Genomic DNA, 23,014 nt, shown 5'->3' on the forward strand with positions numbered 1-23,014 from the left:
AAATCCAACCCAACCCTGTTACCATCCTAATTCCATCTTCAATGCAATTTAGTAAATTTTTTGTATAACCTAAAATAGGGCCAAACTGGGTTTTGCTTAGCTTGAGGTTTCAACTCTAACCTCAAGCCTGAAAAATACAAACCCCCCCCCCCCCCTCTCAAGGTTGAAAACTCTTGCCTTCATCATGTTCAGGCTCAGGGCAGACTGGTCCAAGTTCACAAGGCCAAACTTGCACCCTTAGGATTCAAGATGCCCAATTCAAGTTCATATGCCAAATCTTATTTTAAGATCCTCAAATGGTTTATATGGATAGATCAGTTGGCAAGTGATCATGCCTTAGGAAGTAGAGATCTTGAGTTAGACTCTTCTTTATTTCTTCAAAATATTTAGATAATCCAGGTCGGTACAGACTTGGTTGGCATGGCTGAATTGGGTCGACTGGTTTTCTTATATGGCATACTGAAATGCCATTTGCACTACTCCGGTCTGACTACATTTTTTCTTTTTCTTTTAATGCAACTCCGGTCCAATGATACAGTTGTCCGGGTTGAGGTAATGTTTCGGTAATTTCTCAGTGATATCTGGTCTTAGAAGTCTTCTTTGCTTATGCCTTCTAAAGCTCCTTTAATCTCCTTCAGCAACAATGCATAATAGGAGAAAATGTAGAATAAGCGAAGGAGATCATTTGGACTTAGAAGTCTTCTTGCTTATTCTTTCTTTTCTCACCTTCCAAACATACCTTAGGTAGCCAAGAAAAGAAAAAAATTTAATCTGAAGAAAGAGAGATCGACACAAAAAAAAATTATTGCATAATTAAAATTTGTTTTATTATATTTTTTGTACTTTTTTTTTTCCTTTTCTTTTCTTTTCTTGACTACCAAACATAGCCTTAGAGAACGATTAAGGTCTTTTAACATGACTTTTCTTAGAAAATTCCCTTCAACAATGGAGAAGAATTCACCAAAAATTTGACCATCATCATTACCCTCCCTATATGTTTAAGGTCTGAAATATCCTTTTATCATTCCCAAGCACCCATCAAGTGCAATGATGAGCACTAGTGAAGAAATTCCTACTTCACCATGAGTGAAAACGGTGATAGAAAACTCAATCCTTTTTTCTTTTTATAATTTTAGGGTAATATAACAGGGTAGGTGTAACTCTCTTAGGCTCCAAAGTATGTAGGGATTCTGCTGAATCAAGTGGGAAAAATTCTTGTCAAGCTTCATCAACTTAGAAGAACTCAAGCTTGGTCAACACCACCATTGGCATGAAATGTCAACACAACTTGAAGATCAAGACATTTCAGCAAAAAGCCTACGCTCACCAGGTCTTTGGAATAAAGTTAAAAGGCTGAATTGTAAATTTAAGCTTTCTAATACGTCAAGACTCGAGTAAACATATGTCAACTCAACATATTGAACTTTAGGGTAACAGTTTCTCACTAAAGCTCTTAGACCCATTAGGACTTACTCTTCTAAGTCCCCAAAATTCATTAAATGGAATAGCCTAAGTTTGGGTATTAGTTATATGACAATAATGGAACACTTAGACCTTATTTATACCCAAAAAGTCAAGTCGGACTGTGTTCTAGTTGACAGCCTGAAGTTGGACGGTGTTACCCAAACAATCCAAATTGAGCTAGATGGAAAGATGGTTGACAGACCCCAGATTGTGGTCATTTTCTATAATGTTCCAAGGGGTTTGATTGGCCATGGGACAGTGAAACATTCACCCTTCCAGGTGGGATGGACCAGTGCCGAACTGGGACATTTGGGGGTCTTAATCAATGCAACGAATTGCCACTTAAATCAGAATCTAGAACCCACACATATTAGCATACAAGAAAACTATTGACTCCACTCCAAACGAATCCAACCAATGGTCAGATTTGTGTCAGTTGCAATATGAGGAAGGGGTTAGGCACCTCGGTCAACTTGATTAAATCGGAGTTCGAACCATAGGTATGCTAAACAAGTCTTAAGCCATATGCATCATGAATAAATTAACCTAATAAATTAACCTAAAAGGAAAGAAAGAAGAGACTCACCTCAAGTCTGGCACACTGCATGGTTAGTATATTAAGAGTAAAGCAAACGTACACAAAACCCTAAAAGCTAGGCAAGAAATCAAACTTAGACTAAAATTAGAGCATGCTGAAATTTACAGAAACAATGCTATGCATATTGACATGATATATAGGCATCTAAGACATGAAAATTAATCCTCAACACATGCTAAATATATATATATATATATATATAACATGCAAACAGATGAATAATATGACAAGAATCACCCGAAGTGGATTGCTTAGTTGGCAAAGACCAACGCCTCAAAATTACGAGGTCATGAGTTCAACTCTCCTTGGGGCCTAACCATATAAAATAAAATAATAAAAAAACATGACATGAATCAAATAAATCCTAAGAAATTAGTGCACAATAAAAATATACGAAAATACAGCTAGCCATAAGATAGAAGAATCACTTGCAAAGGAGGAAAGAGGATTGGAGCACACCATGCTCTCTCTCTCTCTGGTTCTCTTGTGCTTCTTAGACTTTCTCTAAGGTGTCAAGATTATTGCGGGGTCTCTCAAAACATAATAGGGACTTATTACTTATAGCCTAGGGTTTTACGCACATCCAGGGCAAGCATTCCTTATCCCAACTCTTAGCGAACTCTCTGGCTCTAAGTTGGGGGAGGATTTGTGATCAATTCTGACACTCATGGCAACCTCTATCATGTCCTCTAGGGCCTCTAGAAAGGTCTAGATGAGTATTATGATTGGCAAAGATTAGATAAGGCCAATGCATATCGGCACTCAAAGAGTCCTCAAATATGGAAATACTCAAAATCTGACTCAGAAAAAGTTTTTGGCTGGCTTCCAATAAGGACTAGTGGTCACTAACCTAAGCAGCTCACCTACTCGGCCAAGTCAGTTCCACAATTGGTTGAGGCTGACAAACCCCAACTTCCTTACAAAAAAATGAAAACATAGAAATGCATGCTTGAAGAAATAAGACAAAATTGTGATGTGATTTATGAACATCACTAAACTCAGGAATCTCGTCTCAGGAAACTATTACTTTGAAATATTGGAAAATGTTTGGTTACATGAGAATATGTAAAAGGGCCAATTCCTAGAAAGAAATATACATTTTTCAAGTATTAGTAGGTGTACCTTCCGGCTTCCATTTAGTTTCTTCCTCACTGTTTTACATGTGTCGGCTAAAAAAGGGACAACAGAAATTTGGCTCAAGCATATGATTCATGCAAAGCACATAAATCCAGAAATTGAAACAACAAATAACATGTTACCATTGTTTGAGACTGGAACTCATCAATCGAGTCTACGTACTCCACATTCTGTTCTAGTCGGTGAACTTCATGGGAGGAAACATCTTCATTTGCTCCATTACCACTTGTAGATGCTGAACCTGTTTGTTACTGCTGACTTTGCAGCCTACCATTAGTTCTCAACAACTTCCAAGAAAAAAATATGGCAATAGCAAATCCTGCAAGAGCTCCAAGTGACCCAGCACTCTACAATATAAGATTATGTCAGTGCCCACGCAACTCCTTCAACGGATAGTTGTATTAAAAAATCAGCTCGGTGGTAGCTCTGTCTCTGTATTCATATTTTCTTTCTTTTCCCCTCCCCACTTCAGGACCAAAATCCAGAGAAGGTTTTAGTGCATGTTTACAGGAGCTTCACCACTATTCAGATTCAGCTTCTCCAGATAATGCAAGTTAAAGGACCTGTCCGACAAGATATTGGCATTTGAATCTTTAGCGCCAGAAGATGGAGAAGCTAGAGACCCCCCCCCCTCTCGGGCAGCTTCCGGCTTCTGGCTTCTGGCTTCTGGCTTCTGGGTCTCACAAATCTGCACCAGAAGCTCTCCCAAATAGGCTGTCACATGTCCTAATGGATATCAACCCACTCATAGTTGCTAGAGTTTGCATAATGAAGTGATATATTCATTTGATTGTTTCAGCACATGATGTTTTGCAGAATGCAATCACAAGAAAATTAAGGACTAAACATAACCAAATTGAACAAACACTCAGATTTTAACAGCCATGTAGAAAAAGGAATCTAAAATTTCCATGATGATGTAAGTAATTGAGAAAGAAAGCACTCACTTTTTCACAAAATAATCCACTGAATTTCGCCTTGCAAGAATTTTTTCATTTCTTAGAGGTTTTGGGAAAAAAAAAATTTTGCTGCAAAAAAGACAGGTTGAAAAAGAGAAGGCTAAAATGCCTCTGAAAATAAGAAAGTAGAAAATATCAAATCAAATAATATAAGATCCATAGTCGTCCAGGTGTTTAAGCGACTCAAGGTGTCGGAGGGGACCTGGACGCAACGTGACCAAGACACCTGAGCACCTAGGTGATGCCTTGACAACTATGATAAGATCTATAATATATACATATGGAGAATCTTTTGCTTTAGGTCTGATCAAATTAATATGTTACCACATTAATGCAGAAAAGCAACAAACCATTCAGAGATGCAATAGGACAACAGATTTTGATTTGGAATAGAAGTGTTAAAAGAGAAAATCAAATTACAATAGGAAATCTGATAAAATTATCAGGGGAAAAAAAAAAACTCAGAAATCAGAATTAGGGTTTTGAGGTTCTGAACAAGATATGAAAAAACTAAACATTAATGATCAGATTGTTCAGAGGGTTCATCAATTGCTAGGTGCTACTTCACCTAAAAGTATTTTGGCCAGATTTCAGGGTTCTAATTGAAAAACCTACAGAAGTAAGATGGAATTGATAATCCCAAATAGAAGAAATTAATATTCATAATTTTTATCAAAATGTGCAAGAATTCGCAAAATATTTTGGAGTGTTAAAATGAAATAAATAAATTTTTTTATCAAAATGGAAAACAAAAAAAATGTGTGAAATTCATCGAAATGGTACATTCTGACAAGTAAAATATAACTTCTCAAGCCATTTCGGCACACTTCAACCCATTTCTCCAAAACAGCATAAAAAAGTGAGGAATTTCTAGGAAACCTTAGTTTGGAACATTTTCACAGAATATAAGAAAAGCTCTGGTAGGAAAGGACTGTTTGCATTGATAGGAAACTTTGGGAGTGTTTGGGAAATCCATTCCCGTTCCCCCCCCCCCCAAAAAAAAGGCTTAGGAACTATTAAATTGGGCTCATATCTTCTTTCTTTTTTTTGATACTCAGGGTGTCCAGATCTTTGACCCGACTAGTCCCTAGGGTCACTCTGATACCGCTTACACAGGACCGGGTCATTATATATAACAATAATAGTCACATATACATTTAGGTCAACTTGTAGATCTACAAGTTGACTTAGGTCATTTGAATTTTCTACCAAAAAATTATTTTTAATCTTCTGGCTTAAAAAAGAAAAAAAATAGAGAGAATACAGAAAATTGTGTTTTTCTCACAAACATGCATGCAATTAACTATAAACGTATAGAAAAGAATTATGCAACATATCGGTTTTTCCCTTACTCTAGTAAGACAGTATTTTGACATATATTATTGAAAAATAGATAACTAAACATATTTATATGATAAATACAATACATTATGTTGTAAAATCAGATGTTGAATATTACATCTCGTTCTCACATGAAAATTTTTATTTTCTTTTTCACAGAATTTCAAGTAATTATTTATTTTTGTGATTAAATAATGAATTAAAAGTATTTATATGGACAACAAAATCACAAATTGATTCTATTTTTCGAGGTGCAAGCTGTGTGCTATGCCTCTTATAGTTTCTACTGGTCTAAAGACTCAGAACCAACATGATAGGTTGCCTAGATATGTTTTTGAAACCACAAAACCACTTTGGATGGTTTTGTTCGGCAGAAAATCATTCCTGGATGTGTAGTTATGCTTAAAGAATCATCCCCCGAAGCTTTATAGCAAATTTCAATGAATTCCTCCCTTTCAATGACTTTTAACCACATCTAAAACCCAATTTCATACATTTCAATCAAATATTCTGGTTTCAACAGGGTGTGAATTTACCATCCTGTCAAAATTTTGAGCCTTGGAAGCAACAACTAAGAATTGGAAAAGAAACAGCAGATTCAGAATGCCCTGTATGCTAGGATAATAGAAAATATAATATATATTGAAAGAATTGAATTTAGAGATTGTTAGTTTAGACAAACGAAAGGAAAGAGAGAACGAGAGAGAGAGAGAGAGATTTAGCGGAAGATAGTCTCCATCGCATGATAGGGACTGATCTCTTCTTCTTATTAAATAGACTACTAAACTATTACAATATGAATAGGACAGCTGTCCTAATATGACAAGGAATATAAAAACATAATGTAAATCTAATTAGTCCAACTAATCCTAGCTGGACTCTAACACCCCTAAATATAATAGGAGAGCTAATTACTGCTAACAGCAGTCCTAGTCTAAGTAGGACTTAACTTCCTAGTTAATTTAGGGAACTAACCAGAGGAGGAAGGGAGGAGTCTGCGCAACCCATCGTCCTTCTCTCTCACGATAGTCTCTAACACTCCCCCCCAAGCTGGAGCATAGATGTTAATCATGCCCAGCTTGTTACAAATATAGTCCACTCTACTACCCCCCAAAGGATTTAGTAAAAACATCTGCAAGTGGTTCTCCTATGCGAACATGACTTGTAGAAATGACTCCTTGTTGTAGCTTTTCACGAACAAAATGACAATCAACTTCAATATGTTTTATCCTCTCATGGAACACAGGATTGGAAGCAATATTTATAGCGGCTTAGTTGTCACACCATAACTGCATAGAGTGAGTACATTCAAAACCAAGTTTTGTCAGAAGTTGCTTTACCCATATCAACTCACAAGTAACTTGAGCCATGGCTCGATACTTAGATTCAGCACTAAACCTTGCCACAACCGCTTGTTTCTTGCTCTTCCAAGACACAAGGTTTCCACCAATAAAAGTACAGTATCCTGTAGTCGACCTTCTATCAATAGGAGAACCAGCCAATCAGCATCACAAAAACCTTCAATACGATTATGTGCATGATCTGAGTAGACCAGACCACGTCTTGGAGCTTTCTTAAGGTACCTCAAAATATGAACAACGGCATCCCAATGTGCAGTACGTGGAGACGAAAGAACTTGACTCACAACACTGACAGGGAAAGCAATGTCAGGTCGAGTCACAGTCAAATAATTCAGCTTTCCTACCAACCTCTTGTATTTCTCAGGATCATCTAACACATGACCTTCTTCAGGCATAAGTTTCACATTTGGACCTATTGAAGTGTCAACAGGCTTGGATCCTAACATATCTATTTATGAAAGTAAGTCCAAAGCGTACTTTCTCTGAGACAAGGAAATTCCTTTTCTTGACTGAGCAACTTCAATTCCTAGGAAGTACTTTAATCGTCCTAGGTCCTTAATTTGAAAGTGCTGCTACAAATGTGCTTTCAAACTTTGGATCCCTTCAACATCATCTCCAGTAATGACAATGTCATCAACATATACAACCAGAAATATCCTTTTTCCATCAGTCTTCCGATAGAACACATGATGCAAATATGGCTGCCGTTACCTGGTTGGACCAGCAAGATCGGCTTTAGAAGTCAAGAGCCAAGAAGAACCAGTCCAGCCCAGGGTTTTGGTCCAAGAAGGTTTGGAAATAAAATTAGTAGTTATTTAGTAGTTTATTTCATGCATTTTATTTTCCAGATTTGAATGTAGGACTTAGGATTTATTTCCATTGCACTACTTTCCTTTTATGGTTATTTCCTAGTTTAGGCTAAATACTATGTTAGTAGAGTTTCCAATTTCATGTCTTTACTTTCCTATATATTGACTGTAATCGGTGGACAAAGGAGAGTGATTTGATTATTGAATTATAATGTTGAGTTTGTGCACTAGTGAAGTGTGTGATTCTCCCCTTCCCCCTCTCTACTCCGATTTCCCCTTTCTTTCCTGAGGTTCTCCATCAAAACAGAATGATCACCGTCACATCTTGACAGTCCAAATGCATAAATCACATCAGTGAACCTACCAAACCATGCCTGAGGAGACTGTTTCAGCCCATACAAGGACTTTTTGAGCTTGCACACCTTTCCACACTCCCCCTGAGTAACAAACCCAGGAGGATGCTCCATAAATATTTCTTCATGCAAGTCACCATGAAGAAAAGCATTCTTCACATCAAGCTGAAATAATGGCCAATGAGAGGAAGCTGCAAAAGAAATCAAAACACGAACAGAAGCCATTTTGGCAACAGGGGAGAAGGCATCCAAGTAATCAATGCCATAAACCTGGGCATACCCTTTTGCTACCAGCCGAGCTTTCAAACGAGCAAGAGATCCATCAGGGTTCACTTTAACTGCGTACACCCAGCGATAACCAATAGCCTTCTTGCCAGGAGGCAACAATACAAGATCCCAAGTCTGGTTTTCTTCTAAGGCAAGCAATTCCTTCGTCATAGCAGTCTTCCACCCAGGACTAGATAATGCCTATGCAAGAGTCTTAGGAACAGGATGACAAGAAATAATGGAAAGACATGAATGAAAGGTAGACGAAAGACTAGAATAAGACACAAAACCAACAATAGGATGTTGGGTACAACTCCGAACACCCTTACGTTCTGCAATAGGAAGGTTTAGGTCAAAAAGAGAAATACCTGGTGTAGGATTCGTAGACAAAGATGACAAGGTAGGTGCCGCTGGGAGAGGGGGGCTGCTACTTCCCGAGCACGACGTGTATACACCTGTAGAGGAGGAGGAGGTGGTGGTGGTGGTACCTCTATCTCCGTGGCAACCTGCGGATTAGAGTGATGGATAACATAAAGGGGAAGATCATCATCCAATTCAGACACAACAAATGACTCATTCGGATATGGGGGTGGATTCAAAAAAGGAGACATCAGCAGTGACAAAATATTTGTGAAGAACCGGGGGAATAACAGCGGTATCTTTTTTGAGTATGAGAGTAACCCAAAAAGAGACTTAATGGCTCGAGGATCCAATTTTGACAAACCTAGACGAAGATCACGAATAAAGCAAACACAACCAAAAACACGAGGGGGGAAGAACAAAAAGTGGGTTAGAAGGAAATAACAAGGAATGAGGAATACCACCACACAAAACAGAGGAAGGCATATGATTAATAAGATAACACGTAGTGAGAACAGCAGCAGCCCAAAAATATTTGGATACCTTCATTTCAAACATAACTGACCTATCAACCTCTATCAAATGACGGTTCTTTCTTTCAGCCACTCCATTTTGTTAAGGAGTGTCTGAACAAGAAGATTGGTGTATCATACCACACATAGCCATAAACTCAGAAAATGGACCAGAAGTACTCTTTTACATTATCACTTCGTAGAATTTTGATAGTCATGCCAAATTCATTTTGTATTTCAGCAACAAAATCACAAAAGATGGTAAATAACTCAGAACGATTTTTCATCAAATAAAATCAGGTTGTCCTGGAGTAGTCATCAACAAAAGTAACAAAATACTTAAAACCTAACTTGGATGTAACAGGGCAAGGGCCCCATGCATCTGAATGAACTAAAGAAAAAGGAGACGCAGACCGTTTATTAACCCGAGGGGAATAACTGACACGACGTAGTTTTCCAAATTGACATGACTCACATTCTAAACTAGAAAGAGAGTTCAAACTGGGATCAAGTTACTGTAGAATTTGTAAAGATGGATGGCCCAACCGGCTATGAACCTGATGAGGAGTCAGAGTACTAGAACAGGCTACGGAAGGTGCATTGTCTTCAAAATGGTATAGTCCCCTAACCCTACAACCTCTACCAAGCATCTTCTTCATCGTCAGATCCTAAAAAACACATGAGTCAGAGAAAAAGGTTATAGAACAATTGTAAGCTTAGGTAAACTTGATTAAAGGCAATAGATTGAATGGTAACTCAGGAAAACAAAGAACAGATGATAATGATAAGGAGGAATTAAGATAAACAGTGCCAAAACCATTGACTTTGGCAATGGAGCCATTAGCCAATGTGATAGTAGCAGAGGACTTCTTAAAAGAAAAAAATATACCTGAAATGCTAGACATGTGATCTGATGCACCTGAATCGATTATCCAAGGGCGAGAAGAAGAGGAGAGACACGAAATGGCATTACCTGTCTGAACTAGAGTAGCCGTGGAAGGTGAGGGTGCTTGATTCTGAAACTGATGATACCGTGCAAATTCTTCATTGGTCATTCTGACCATCTTCCCCTCAGAGTGTCCAGGCTGAGAAGGTTCATCAACTGTAGCTGAATTGGCAAATTGCTTTTGAGGAGGTTTGCCATGAAGTTTCCAACATAATTGTTGGATGTGTCTTGGTTTACCACAATGATGACATGTACATGCTGCTCCTGAACTATCTGAGGAGTTCCCAGTAAATTGTCCCTCATTACCACCATTACCTGTACCACGTGAAGTTCCTCGATTATTATCCTGTGCTACAAGTGCCAAATTTTCCACTGGAGTGGAATCCTGAGAATTCTCTCGAGATAACCGTAAGACTCAGGAAAAGGTATCTCTGCAAGAGATGCCACCTTGTCACCTCTAAGAATCTAAGAGCAAATAGATTCATACTCTGCTCCAAGACCTCCCAAAAATCCCATAACTGCCAATTGCTCTCGCTGGTTCTGCATTTCTTTGCATCACTGCTAATAGGGAATAGATAATTTAGTTCTTCATACATCCTCTTAAAATTAGCAAAGTACTGAGTTAGAGGCTGACCCTTCCTATCAGTCCAATAAAATTCCTAAGACAGTTCATAAATACGAAAAAGGTTGTTCTGTCCAGAATACAGAACATTCAGATAGTCTCATAGTTCCTTCACAGTATCAATGTGAGTAACAACATCAACGATGGAGTTATCCATTGAGTTCAGTAGCTGTCCAAAAATACGTGCATCAAGTGTATCCGACGTAGTATCATTAGTAGGTCTTTCCTTTGTTAGATGATCTTGCTGATCTCGACCAGTCAAAACAAGCTGCACAATTTTCTTCTATTGGTGAAAATTGGTAGCTCCCACAAGTTTCTTTTCTGCAATTTTATGTGATGGTGAGGACATCACCTCAGTGACAATTTTCTTCCCTTCTATGTCAACCATTAGCACACAAAAGTAGATCTCAAACAAAAGTCAACCAGACAATCGATCTAACCTTCTTTGTTAGACCACACAAGATCAATAAAATAGTAGACAATCTTCAATAAAGATGACAACCAAAAGGGAATTGACTCAGATCTGAAAACCCCAATATACCAATAGTAGATTGAAGAATAAAACTCACAGAAATATCCAGCAAACAATACTCAAAACAGTACCTAAAACCGTGGCAAAAATCCACCAAAAACGACCCAACAGAGAAGGAGAGAGACCTGCGGCTGGCTGGAAACTGCTCGGATGGAGCTCTTCTTCTGGTCGAAGGTAGGTCCTATTGTGGGCAGTAAAACCTCCAAAGATGAGTTGATTCCGACGGCTGGATCGTAAGATTCTTCAGTTCTTGATTTCAGTTCCAGGAGAGAGAAATCAACCAAAAAAACTATTTTTCAATCCAAGAAACCCAAACCAGAGATTACTCTTAATGATTTGAGTCAATTCCTTCACACATACGACTGATTTCAGTAATCAGTCCATACACAAACCAGAAAACAGGGGACAAATCCCCTCTTCAAAGAACCATAGGTTCTTTAAGAAGAACCAGAAACCGTAGGCCCTTTTTCTCCTTTTTTTTTTATTTGTTTCTAAACTGTAGGCTAGAAAATAGGACTGATGTTTACTTGTTTAGAGATCAGACCAGCTCTGATACCATGTTAGTTTAGACAAAAGAAAGGAGAGAGAGAACGAGAGAGAGAGAGAGAGAGAGAGAGATTTAGCGGAAGATTGTCTCTATCGCATGATAGGGACTGATCTCTTCTCCTGATTAAATAGACTACTAAACTATTACAATATGAATAGGACAGCTATCCTAATATGACTAGGAATATAAAAACATAATGTAAATCTAATTAGTCCAACTAATCCTAGCTGGACTCTTAACACTCCTAATTAGAATAGGAGAACTAATTACTGCTAACAGCAGTCTTAGTCTAACTAGGACTAAACTTCCTACTTAATTTAGGGAACTAACCAGAGGAGGAAGGGAGAAGTCTACGCAGCCCGCAAGACTCCTTCTCTCTCACGATAGTCTCTAACAGAGATAAAACTGAAAAGAATCAAATTTAGAGATAAACCTGAACTCCGATCTGATACATAAATTGCCCTTGAAGACATAAGTTGTTTCTGAATTCTCAGATAGGAAGGGCCGGAAACTGAGAGAGAGAATTGACTGGGAGTCCACCTTAGGTGCTAGAAATCAATCCAAGCATACATATGAGTACAACTGCAGTCACTCTGCATGGCTAACAGAAAATGGAGCTTCACTGCTTCAATAATAAATTTTTTGGATCCAAAGGGCTACTTACAACTTTTTTATAGACTGAAGATTAGAAACCTAATTTTTTATGAGGAAACCTAATTTTTTATGAAGAAACTCTAATCCTGTTACATCTCATAAGTCATAAGTGCAACCCTATGGAATTTTGATTGGGAAAAAAAACTATTGAACTAGAGTTTTTAAACATAAACCTAAGCTAGAAAGTAAACAAACTAGGTTAAACATTGTACAAAACTTGAAACAATATATATATATATATATATAGAGAGAGAGAGAGAGAGAGAAAGGTTCTTAAAGAGCCTATGATGTAGGCCTTCATTTTGTCATTTTTTTCTGATATATGAAAAAGAAGCCATCTGCAGGACAGCTACAAAATCATGCAGAATCTCTTTTAAAGAGAAATATCCATTTGCATATAAGATCCTTGTCTCCCATCGTACACAGAGGCCTCAACTTAAGCATTTTGACCATTCTTTTTTATATCTTGACTTAATTGTATTCAATATCTTATCCTATTATGGGCTAATGCAAATGAGTATGCTTAAAAGAACAGATGCCTACCAGGATGTCAAACACAGGCCAGATCTAACTCAAATTTCAAATTAAACACAAGGTGGCAGACCTATCTAAAACTGTGAATTTAAATACCTAAAACTTGAACTTGTTCTCCATCATTCACATACAACGACATTGCCTGGTCCAAAAGCAATATATGTGTTCAAACATTTCAACTCACCCTCCATTGTTCGCAAATCATCTCAGTGCTACAATGATTACTTCAAATTCCACATTTTTGTGAAACTGAAAAAACTTTAAGAGTTGAACTTTCAATTCACACAAATAAATAAGTTTCCAATTTCTATTACTACACAATAATTAATCGTCAAATTTTCATATACCAATAGAACCATGTAGTTCTTCAATAGGGGTTGGGACTTGGTAGAGAGATTTGTTATATACATTCGACAGGGGGCGTACCATCCACGAGGCTCCCGCATGTATGAGGTCCGGGGGGTGAGAACTACGCAGCCTTACCCTAAGAATGTCAAGAGGCTGTTTCGACCACTTGACCACCAAGTCTTAACATTCGTACCTTACCATTGGACCAAGGACACCCCTTTTAAGAGAATACTCCTCTACATGAACACTTCAGAAAATCAGATGGTAGAAAACATATTAACATGTTTCTTTTCTGCTTATCTTTGTCCCTATTTGAAACAGGCCAATCAAGCTACAATTCCATGTCATCTCCTCCTAGGATTGTAACACTCCAACATGCAAAACCCAACAAGCTAATCAATCTACAATTCCAAGTCATGTCCTCCTAGGATTGTTACACTCCAACATGCAAAACCCAACTTCCAACAAGACAACTTCACCAAATGCAAAATAAAACATTAGAATGACAAGATTAAGATAAGATAAGAAAATGTCGTCACAGTGAAATCATATCAAAAAGTACTTCTACAGCACTAATTCATACTATGCAAATTGTTACTACCAAAGTGAAAGATGGTATCATTCTATTCAAATTTCTGAATTTCGAATTCAGAAAAACAGGTGAGCCAGTCCTCACAGAGAATTACTTTTAAGAAAAACAATTATACAAAACAAAGAAACAAATCTGTACCTGTGATTGACCAGAATAAACATAATCTCCTCAACCTTGCGATTGAATTGCTTCCCCAGTTTCTTCAATAGATTAATTCCTAGTTCCGTAAAAGAATCCGCCAGTTGTGACGACTGAGGAGAGATTCAAGGAAAGCAGAGCTCTTAAATAGTTCGATTATTCTCAACAGAACAGAGTGAAAACCTTGTATTCCCCTGGCAACTGATTAGAGGAAATCCAAAACCCAACAAAGAAAGCGAACGGAGACTCGAAAACCCTAACACTTATTACTAAAAAGCACAAGAATGGAAAAATATACACTCGTTACCGGTGAGGGTTACCTGTTTGGGAGATACCATGTTAGACTAAATATGGTGCGACACGTGTCCTCTGTAAAAGAATCTACCTTTGAACACTTTTGACAAGTCAACGTAAAGATGAAAACTTGAGCTGTCTTCTTCCTCTGGTAGTGAGGAGTTCTAATAGTAGCAGAGGTAATGCCAGCCCTGCAGAGCGTCAATGCCTTGGAATACCAAGTAATCAACAAAGCCACCGGAACAGCCAGAATAACACAGTTTTTCGAACGAAATTGGAGTCGAATACAGCAAATATACCCTGATTTCGGCCACCCAATTCATCCGGCGAACCTTCCGGCAGACGAGCAAGGCTAATAGGAAGAGCGTGATCTTGCTCATTGAGACCATGGATGGATCGGTAGCTACTCCGGCGACCACGAGATGACGAAATCGTTGCAGTAGAACGGTAACGGGCAGGACCCAGTGGGTTTGATCGAAGGGATCGCCGCCACGTTCAGGATGTCCATAAGAACTCTACGTCTCTTTCTGGCGGCAATTGATTGGGCTAAAGTCGTGTGTGAGTGTCTGTGTTGGGTGTGTGGGTTGTGCGGGTTGTGCGGGTTGTGCTTAATAGTCTTGGGGATATGGGTGTTGCACTGCATAGAGTTGCAAAGCCATAGATTAGTCACTCAGATGTTACAGATCATGCATCAAATTAACCGACGGAAAGGTACTAGTGATTATAAACTAAGATATCCAAGTTTAAGAACCAATACCCACATCAAATATGTCTTTATTTAATCAAATGTTGCCGTAAATAATTACATTTAGAAAGGAATCTGCCCGTTGAGTCTTTTATAAACAGAGTACAAGACTAGTAACAAACAAGAACACAGATAACAATGAATACAAAGGGAAAGAGAAAAAGAGAGAGACGTGGGGATGTTACATTGCAACTCAACTCTAATGAAATCAATCGTAGTCAGGAGAGATAAGAACGGAAGAAGAACGAACAGATCACTTCCGTATTGAGAAACAGAGAGCTGAGATCGCCTTCTTCAGGATCCCCTTTAGAACTCTACCCCTCTTTGGTGGCAAGCGAGCTACTCGTGGAGGCGCCGCTCCAGCTCCAACGCCAGCGGTGGTGGTGCTGATCCTTCTCACTGGTACAATTTTTGCGGTCTGGGTTGCTCGTGCCATTGTGTAGAAATGTAAAGGGAAGGTTTGCCAATAAGTTCTGCAATTCGGATTTGCAATTCATGGCTTCATGCAGCGAATAAGTATATAGAGACTAGAGTAGAGAGAGAAAGGGAGACAGAGAGAAAGAGGGGTAAAAATGGTAGAGGATTTTTTGGTAACCGGTAGAGAGAGGTAGAGCTAAAGGGATAGAGAGAGAAAGAGAGAGGTTTTTTCTTTTTTGGTGACCGGTAGGGAGAGAGGTAGGAAGAGCAAGAGAGAGATATTTCAAATGTGCAAATCCTATTCGCGCCCTCTTGTGTATCATGGCGCAGGTTTGTTTGTTTGGTGAGTATATGTATTAATAGGGTCGCTTTCTATCATCCTACGACGCTAGATCATCAAAGTATAGAAAACTCTCCACGTGGAATATTATTGGCCGTCAATGAGATTCATGGAGTTTACCCACGTCATGGCAGGAAGCTTCCCAGTACGTCGTAGTCTTCTTGTGGGAGAGAGAACAAAGCCGTCTGAAGGAAAAGAAATAGAAAGTCCATCTCTCCTTTTTACGCGTTGGCCACGTAAGAGAGTTCCTTGCCCTTTTTTCATGTCTAAAAATAGAAATAGGAGCAATGGGTAGGGAGACTTTTTTTTCTTTTAAATCAAAGAAAAACTTGACATATATTACCAAAATAAGCAACGTTTATAGAATGGACTCCGCAGATAGCAGTTGAGAAACAAAATGGACGGATTAATGTCCTACACAATATAGACATGTGATTGTTAATACCATGGGAAGGAAAATGATTAGCAACCTTACTATATTCTTTGGAACAATGCTGAAAAGTAATATAAGGAAAAGTGGAGGCTAGACACCAGTAATTTTCAATAATATTAGAGATCTTCCCGGGCCAAGCAGATAAGGCTCCATTTGAAATATTGATAATGTTCAAATTATCACTTCCTATAATAACCTGATTCCAACCAGGTTCAATAGAAAATGAGAGAACTTTCCTCAATGCAAGTGCTTCAGTAATATAAGCATAATTTTGACCAATAAATGAAGAGAATCCACATAAGAATGTGCCTTGAGAATCTCTAAAAACTCCGCCAATAGCAATTGGACCCGGTTATCCAAGGGCACACCCATCCACATTAAATTTCAAGATATCAGAAGGTGGGAACTTCCATGCACAATAAACTGGAATTCTTGAGAGATTAATTGGAACTGTGCTTGAGCAATATTTTCTAGTAAAATGAATAGCATTTTTGGCAACTCCCATAGCAGTATTTCAATGGTTTCTAAAAGTGATATCCAAATAGGCTAATCAGATGTGCCATTAGACCCCAGTCATCAGCGAACTAAACCAGATTTTATCCTTCTTTGAGCATCTTAAAGCAAGAATAATAGCAATCCAATCTGAGATGGACTGAGTTGAGAGACGAAGGAATGGGTGTAGAAAGAGAGACGAAGGGAATAGAGATCTAGATTTGAATGGATGTAGAAATTTCATTATATCTCTAAATTATCAAAGATGAATAAACCAACAAAATGTATTAGTAGATTCTTTAAAAAAAAAAAAAAAAAAAAAAAAAAAAAAAAAAAAAAAAAAAAAAAAAAAAAAAAAAAAAAAAAAAAAAAAAAAAACCAAAAAAACAAAACAAAAGTATTAGTAGATGCAACGATCTTTTAACTTATTAATCCCCGGATGAAGAACGCTTGCCCTATAACTGATATGGATTTTAAATTGGGAAAAGGAACATTGCTTAGTCGTGTGGATCCTAGACAGAGGAGTATGTGAAATTACTATGCCATTGTAGCTAGACACTGAATTTTGATTATCCAAAAGAATCCTTTAGGCCCCGTTTGTTTAGAAGAGAGTTAGGAGTGGGATAAATTAACATGCGGTCCCATAGAGTAATGGGGTGAGAGACAGGGATAGTAAAATTGGGGTAAATGTATTGTAGCATCCCACCCAACATTGTTTGGTTGGGTGAGAGACAGGGATAGTAAATGCCCTATCGAAGCTGGGAGCAGGAGCGCAACCTTGAGAACGGAAAGTAGAAGAAAGTAGATCAAACCCTGTTTAAAACCCAAATTTTAGTTTCAAAATATCAGGTGAAATGAACATGTCCCTCAAGAGCTCCCAAATCAAAGGCAGAGGAAGCATCAAGAAATCGAGAAGAAACACATACAAATCGTTGTCCTCCACCTCCTCGACTCCATCGCCATCGCCATCGCCATTGCCATTGTCATCGCTGGATGAACAATTGATCCAACAAGCGATTTGAAGGAGTGAAATGAAGGGGAAAGATCATTGTTGCAAACGATTGGGCTTCCATACTACGTCAAGGCCGATCACTGACGAACGATTCAAAACCAATTGCAGGAGGAAAAAATCAGAGAGTTCTTTTGATATAGTGAGAGACGGAATGTAGAGCTAGCGCCTTGTTTTCATCTTGTTTCAGAGGAAGAAGAAACAGAGGAGAGTCATCTCATTCCAAAGGAGGAAGAAGTAAGTTGTCTGCCCAAATTCCTACCCCACTTATCCAAACTCCCTAACAACCCATTGGGGTGGAATAGTTCGTACAACTATCCCACCCCTTAAATCCCACCCAGCAAAACCACCTCTAAACAAATGAGCCCTTAGAGATTGTTGTTTGGTGAGATGATCTCGGTTTAATCCATGAAGTATTGTTCACCTTCCGAGATAAAAACAATCCTAACCATTTTTTTTTTTTGAGATGTTTAATTAGGGAATAGGCAAGTCTCATTACAAATAATAATAATAATAATAATAATAATAAAAGAAAATTACACTCCCCTCCCCTGAGGTTTGACCTAATATTAATCTCCTGCCCTCTATTTTGAATTCTATCACCACCCTTATCATGCCCCGTTCACATAGAACCAGATCGGTAATCGGATTCCCTCTGGATAACCCAAAACCATCAGGATCTTCTAATACAGTAACCACAGCATAGCCAGTCACAAATGATTAATGGAATATAATAATATAATATAACGAAAGTCTTGTCATAAATGATTACCTGTAATTTTTCATATACTCTTGATATCCAAATTGTTATACATAAGGAATTTACATGTGGGCCCGTAGGCATGATATTTATACAAGAAATAGCAATTTAAATATCGAGAGCACACAAAAGGAATTTACCAAAAGAATCAAAAGAGTACAGTAAATAGAATCTGTCACTGTTGCCCTGCAACACAACCCTCACACGAGCAACCATCACCATACTCAAATTCTTCAAGAACCCACCAATTTTCCACTGGGGTTTCGTCAGTGGGACCCGACACAAGTTCCTCTACAAAATATCCTGTAAAATCATCCAAAAATGTGTGTACACGAGGGGTGAGTTCATTAGCTTTGTAAATGGAAAGAAAGACGCACACAAACAAATGATACTATATGCATGTGATTCATTTTAATCATATTCCATCTAAACAACATTACTAGATCATAGGTAACGTGCTACTCACAACCACAGTGCGTGTATGCCCTGGGTTCGAGACGCATTCTCCATCCCACGATACACCCATCTGATTGTCAAAGAAAGCCCACTATGAGCATTCAAAAAAGTTAATCGTGACCGAACCACAACAGAAATATAAATTGTGACTGAACCACAGCAGAAATTAAAAGCAGTACGATTGACCCTCTGAACATATCACCAAGGTTTTCAATTGTCCTAATGATTAGTCAGGCGTACTTCTAACCACTATGGCGTTCCGCGATTGACGCTTCGCCCCAGTGATAACCCAACACGTAAACCCCTATTGAGAAGGGTCATAGCACGAGGGATTATGATATCCTAACCACATGCTCCTATTTGAGATAGTACAACTGCATAGTACTTCATGTCCCATTCCACGGTGAACCAATGCATTTGTTTCTAAGCCGACTACGGCCTCTAATCTAGAAATCCCACACATGTTCGGCAAGCCGACATCATAACCATCACATGATAAATCCATTCTCAAGATTTCAAGCAAGTAATCATGCATATAGAATTTATGATACATCATGTTCAGTTCTAAATGCATTATTCATTCATCAATCATATGCATGAGAAGAGCAATCAGAATGTCAATATAGTCCATGAATGCATAGGATGCCAAAAACATTCTAAAATTAAGATCAAAGTCCTCTTCCCACTTACTTATTTTTATAGAAGAATCCACACTCATGGTATAGGTAAGATCTGGAGTGAGAAGATGAGTTTCTCAAAACCTAGCACAGATAAAGGATTTAGAAATACGTACAAATCGAGACCATAAACAGCGTAGGATATGTCACTACGCGTATAATAATATGAAGAAAGTTATCCATGAATGCATAGGATGTCAATCAGAGCTCATTTGGGCTACAAGTAGATCATACAGGTGGGTAGGAGGACCCACCTGTGAATTCTGTCTGGACAGGCGGGTCACACTGGTAGGTGTGTCACCCGTCGGTCCTACCCGTTAGTAGACACAGAGAGTACAGGCGAGTCGCACTGGTAGGTGTGACACCCACTGGTCCTACCCGCCGGTAGATACAGAGAGGACAGGCGGGTCACACTGATAGGTGTGACACCCGCTGGTCCTACTCACCGGTATTCCTTGAGTTTTACTATTTTTCATTTTTCTTCTATTCCAACTCATGGAAACCCCATAGGGTGCTTCTCACTTCATTTTCCACACATTTTAAGCCTCTTTTACCTGACTGTTCCATAGATCTAAGCCATCAACAAGATTTGGGTAAAGAAAATCGTACCTTGGCTTGAAAACCCCAAATCTTAGGATCCTCTTCCACAAACTCAAATGCCTTTACAAATACTCCCAACTCCTTGTTTCCCTTCTCAAATCCTTCAAGGAAATCACACAAGGGTTCCATTACCTTCTAGATTCAACATATACAAAGAGGGTTTCATTATATCTCAAGGGTTTATGGGGTTTCTTACCTCAAAAGATAGATCTCAAGGCACTGGTGAAGATACCAGCGACGGAAAGGTGAACCATGGCTACGAGATCCAAAAAGAGTAGCCTTCTTCTTCTTCTTCTTCTTCTTCTTCTTCTTCTTTTCTCCCTCCTCTTTACTCTCCTCTCCAAACTTTTCTGAGATCATAAATAGGAGAGAGAGAGAAGGACTTAAGTGCTATATATACCTTGGTTCATAAATATCTTCTAAAGTCCATTAGGTTTTGCCCATTTATGGATTGAAACACATTAAATCACGTTTTCGGGGGAAGTAGCCAACATCTTTGGGCATACAAGACTTTATTACGATGAGGAGATCAAAATACACGTGCTCATCTATTCTGGGCATGCTGAGGCCCACAATACCCCAACAGGTGGGACACACTGGTGGGTCTTGCACCTACCAGTGACACCCACCAATTGATCGAACATGCCAACCTTTCTGTATTTTGGAGGAAAACGGTGTCTTAACATATATTTCACTCTCACCACGTGTTGTGGACCAAGTTCCTATCACTCAAATACGATCACGTACCTTTCCTATTCATACATGGCCTTGTGATATGTGCAAGGGCACGACTTAGGTGTGCGAATCACCTCGGGTACCGGCTCAACCTTATGAGGCCACCCAGCATTTGACGTCACCCTTGCCATCATATACCACAAGGCATCGGCATCAACCCGTTTCGGTTCAGACCCTGCAAGACCAAATCGAACCAACCGATCAATAAACCTGATTTAGAGAGCAGGGCTCTACAACCCTCTCCTGAACTTTCAAGATGCTCACTTCCATCACCTAAACATGAGTTATCATTGTTAAGTGATTACCTCAGTTTCACATTAGCATTCTAATACCCATACTGCCCTTATATTTTATAAGATCCCTAAAATACCCTTACTTGATGTTCTTGGTTTGTGAAGCAATAGATTAGAACTACTCGAGCGATGTGAAAAAGGGCTTGAAAGGAGTGAGCTTCTGTTCTTGTGCCTCGCTTGCAACCAGAGGAGAATAGAGAAATCAGTTGAACTAGGAGATAAGAAAGAAGAGTGCGGTTGTTCTTGCGCCTCGCCTACAATCAGAGGAGAGAAGAGGTGAGCTTGAAGTTGAATGAGAGGAGTATGGCCTGAAATCAGGGGATAGAAAGAAAGAAAAGTGCGGTCTGAAATCATGGGATAGAAAGAAAGAACGAGAGGAGGGTTCGAATAGGAGTTGTTCTTCCAATTTTGACTTCGATTGGAGGGTAGACTGCTAATTTTTGGTACATAGGTACGATTTTCATTTATTCATGAGGGGTTTTCTATCTGGATGTTCAATCGGTTGTTCAAGTAGGTTTTTAGTAGATTTATTCTTCCTATGCTACTTCATGAGGAGTTTTCTATCTGGGTGTTTAGTCGGTTTGCTTCATGAGGGCTTTGCTATTCCGAGGAAGCACATCCAAAAGATCAAGGTAATACTAGCAATCGGATAGATCTATGGGCTGGAAGTTTTCTCAAGAATGGAAACCAATGGATTAACACAGAGAAGAATTTAGGACTTGTCCCTAGTGTCAAAGTTGGTGATGAATTTCATTATAGGGTTGAGCTTGCTATTGTTGCTCTTCACAAACTGTTTCAGGGTGGTATAGATTCTATAAAGAAAGATGGAAAAATTCTTACTTGTAGCCTCAGGTGGTTACCCTAATGATATGGATAGTTCTGATGTATTGATTCATTCTGGTCAAGGAGGAAAGCCTATGGGTGGGGAGAAGCATAAGCAAGCTGAAGATCAAAAGCTTGAGCATGGAAACCTTGCTCTAAAGAATGGTATGGATGCAGGAAGTCCTGTGAGGGTTATCCATGGATTTAAGGAAACAAATAGTTCTGATTCTGCGGAACTAAGGGGTAAGATAATACGACATACATCTATGATGGGCTGTACTTAGTTGAGGATTACTAGACAGAGTCGAGCATTTATGGTACTTTTGTCTTTAAATTTAAGTTGAGAAGAATTCCAAGCCAGCCAGACTTTCTTTGAAAGAGGTGAATAAGTCAAAAAAGTCCAAAGTTCGTGAGGGTCTCTGTGTGGTTGATATTTCTCAAGGGAAAGAGAAGATGCCCATTGGTGCTGTAAACACCATTGATGATGAGAAACCTCCGCCATTCACTTACATAACCAAGATGATATATTCTGACTGGTACAAACCTATTCCTCCTACAGGATGTGATTGCACTAAGGGGTGCTTGAACTCCCCAACATGTTCCTGTGCCGCTGTCGAACTCATTTCACCACTGACTTAGTGGTCGCTACTCCCAGATATCTTCCAAGCCCTAAATCTGATCGAATAGGCTATTTCAGGTGAACTAATAAAGATGAGGGTATTATTGACTTTTTATCTGTCATATTTGGTGTTTGAAATCTTTTAATGGGTAAATCTGTCATTTTAACCCACCATTTAACACGACTCACCAAATAGGTGACGGAAGTGAGCATCTTGAAAGTTCAAGGGAGGGTGGTGATAGAATTCA

The 23,014-nt window shown here is 38.8% G+C and overlaps 1 protein-coding gene and 1 long non-coding RNA gene across 3 annotated transcripts; one reads left to right on the plus strand and one right to left on the minus strand.

Moving 5' to 3' along the window:
- Positions 1–3,069: 3,069 nt before the first annotated feature.
- On the minus strand, positions 3,070–14,876 carry LOC122068511. Of its 2 annotated transcripts, none has more exons than XR_006137134.1 (2): positions 14,075–14,876; positions 3,070–3,887 (listed from the first exon to the last, which is right to left on the minus strand). It is a non-coding gene; the product is annotated as an uncharacterized LOC122068511 (long non-coding RNA). The 2 variants fall into 2 exon arrangements; XR_006137135.1 differs by having other exon boundaries at positions 3,070–3,913.
- A 7,273-nt stretch (positions 14,877–22,149) lies between these two features.
- LOC122068519 (histone-lysine N-methyltransferase, H3 lysine-9 specific SUVH5-like) lies at positions 22,150–22,786 on the plus strand. Its single transcript, XM_042632396.1, has 2 exons — positions 22,150–22,390; positions 22,488–22,786. Exons 1-2 carry the CDS (start codon positions 22,150–22,152, stop codon positions 22,784–22,786), a joined length of 540 nt encoding a protein of 179 aa, XP_042488330.1.
- Positions 22,787–23,014: the final 228 nt, after the last annotated feature.

Source organism: Macadamia integrifolia, unplaced genomic scaffold, assembly GCF_013358625.1.
Source record: "Macadamia integrifolia cultivar HAES 741 unplaced genomic scaffold, SCU_Mint_v3 scaffold404, whole genome shotgun sequence".
Taxonomy (NCBI): Eukaryota; Viridiplantae; Streptophyta; class Magnoliopsida; order Proteales; family Proteaceae; genus Macadamia; species Macadamia integrifolia.

Excerpts from the sequence above, each read along its gene's own strand:
- LOC122068519 (XM_042632396.1), top strand. The coding sequence starts at position 22,150 with ATGGAAAAATTCTTACTTGTAGCCTCAGGTGGTTACCCTAATGATATG. Across the intron at positions 22,391-22,487 it reads TGATTCTGCGGAACTAAGGG|TTGAGAAGAATTCCAAGCCA; the intron begins GTAAGATAATAC and ends TTTAAATTTAAG.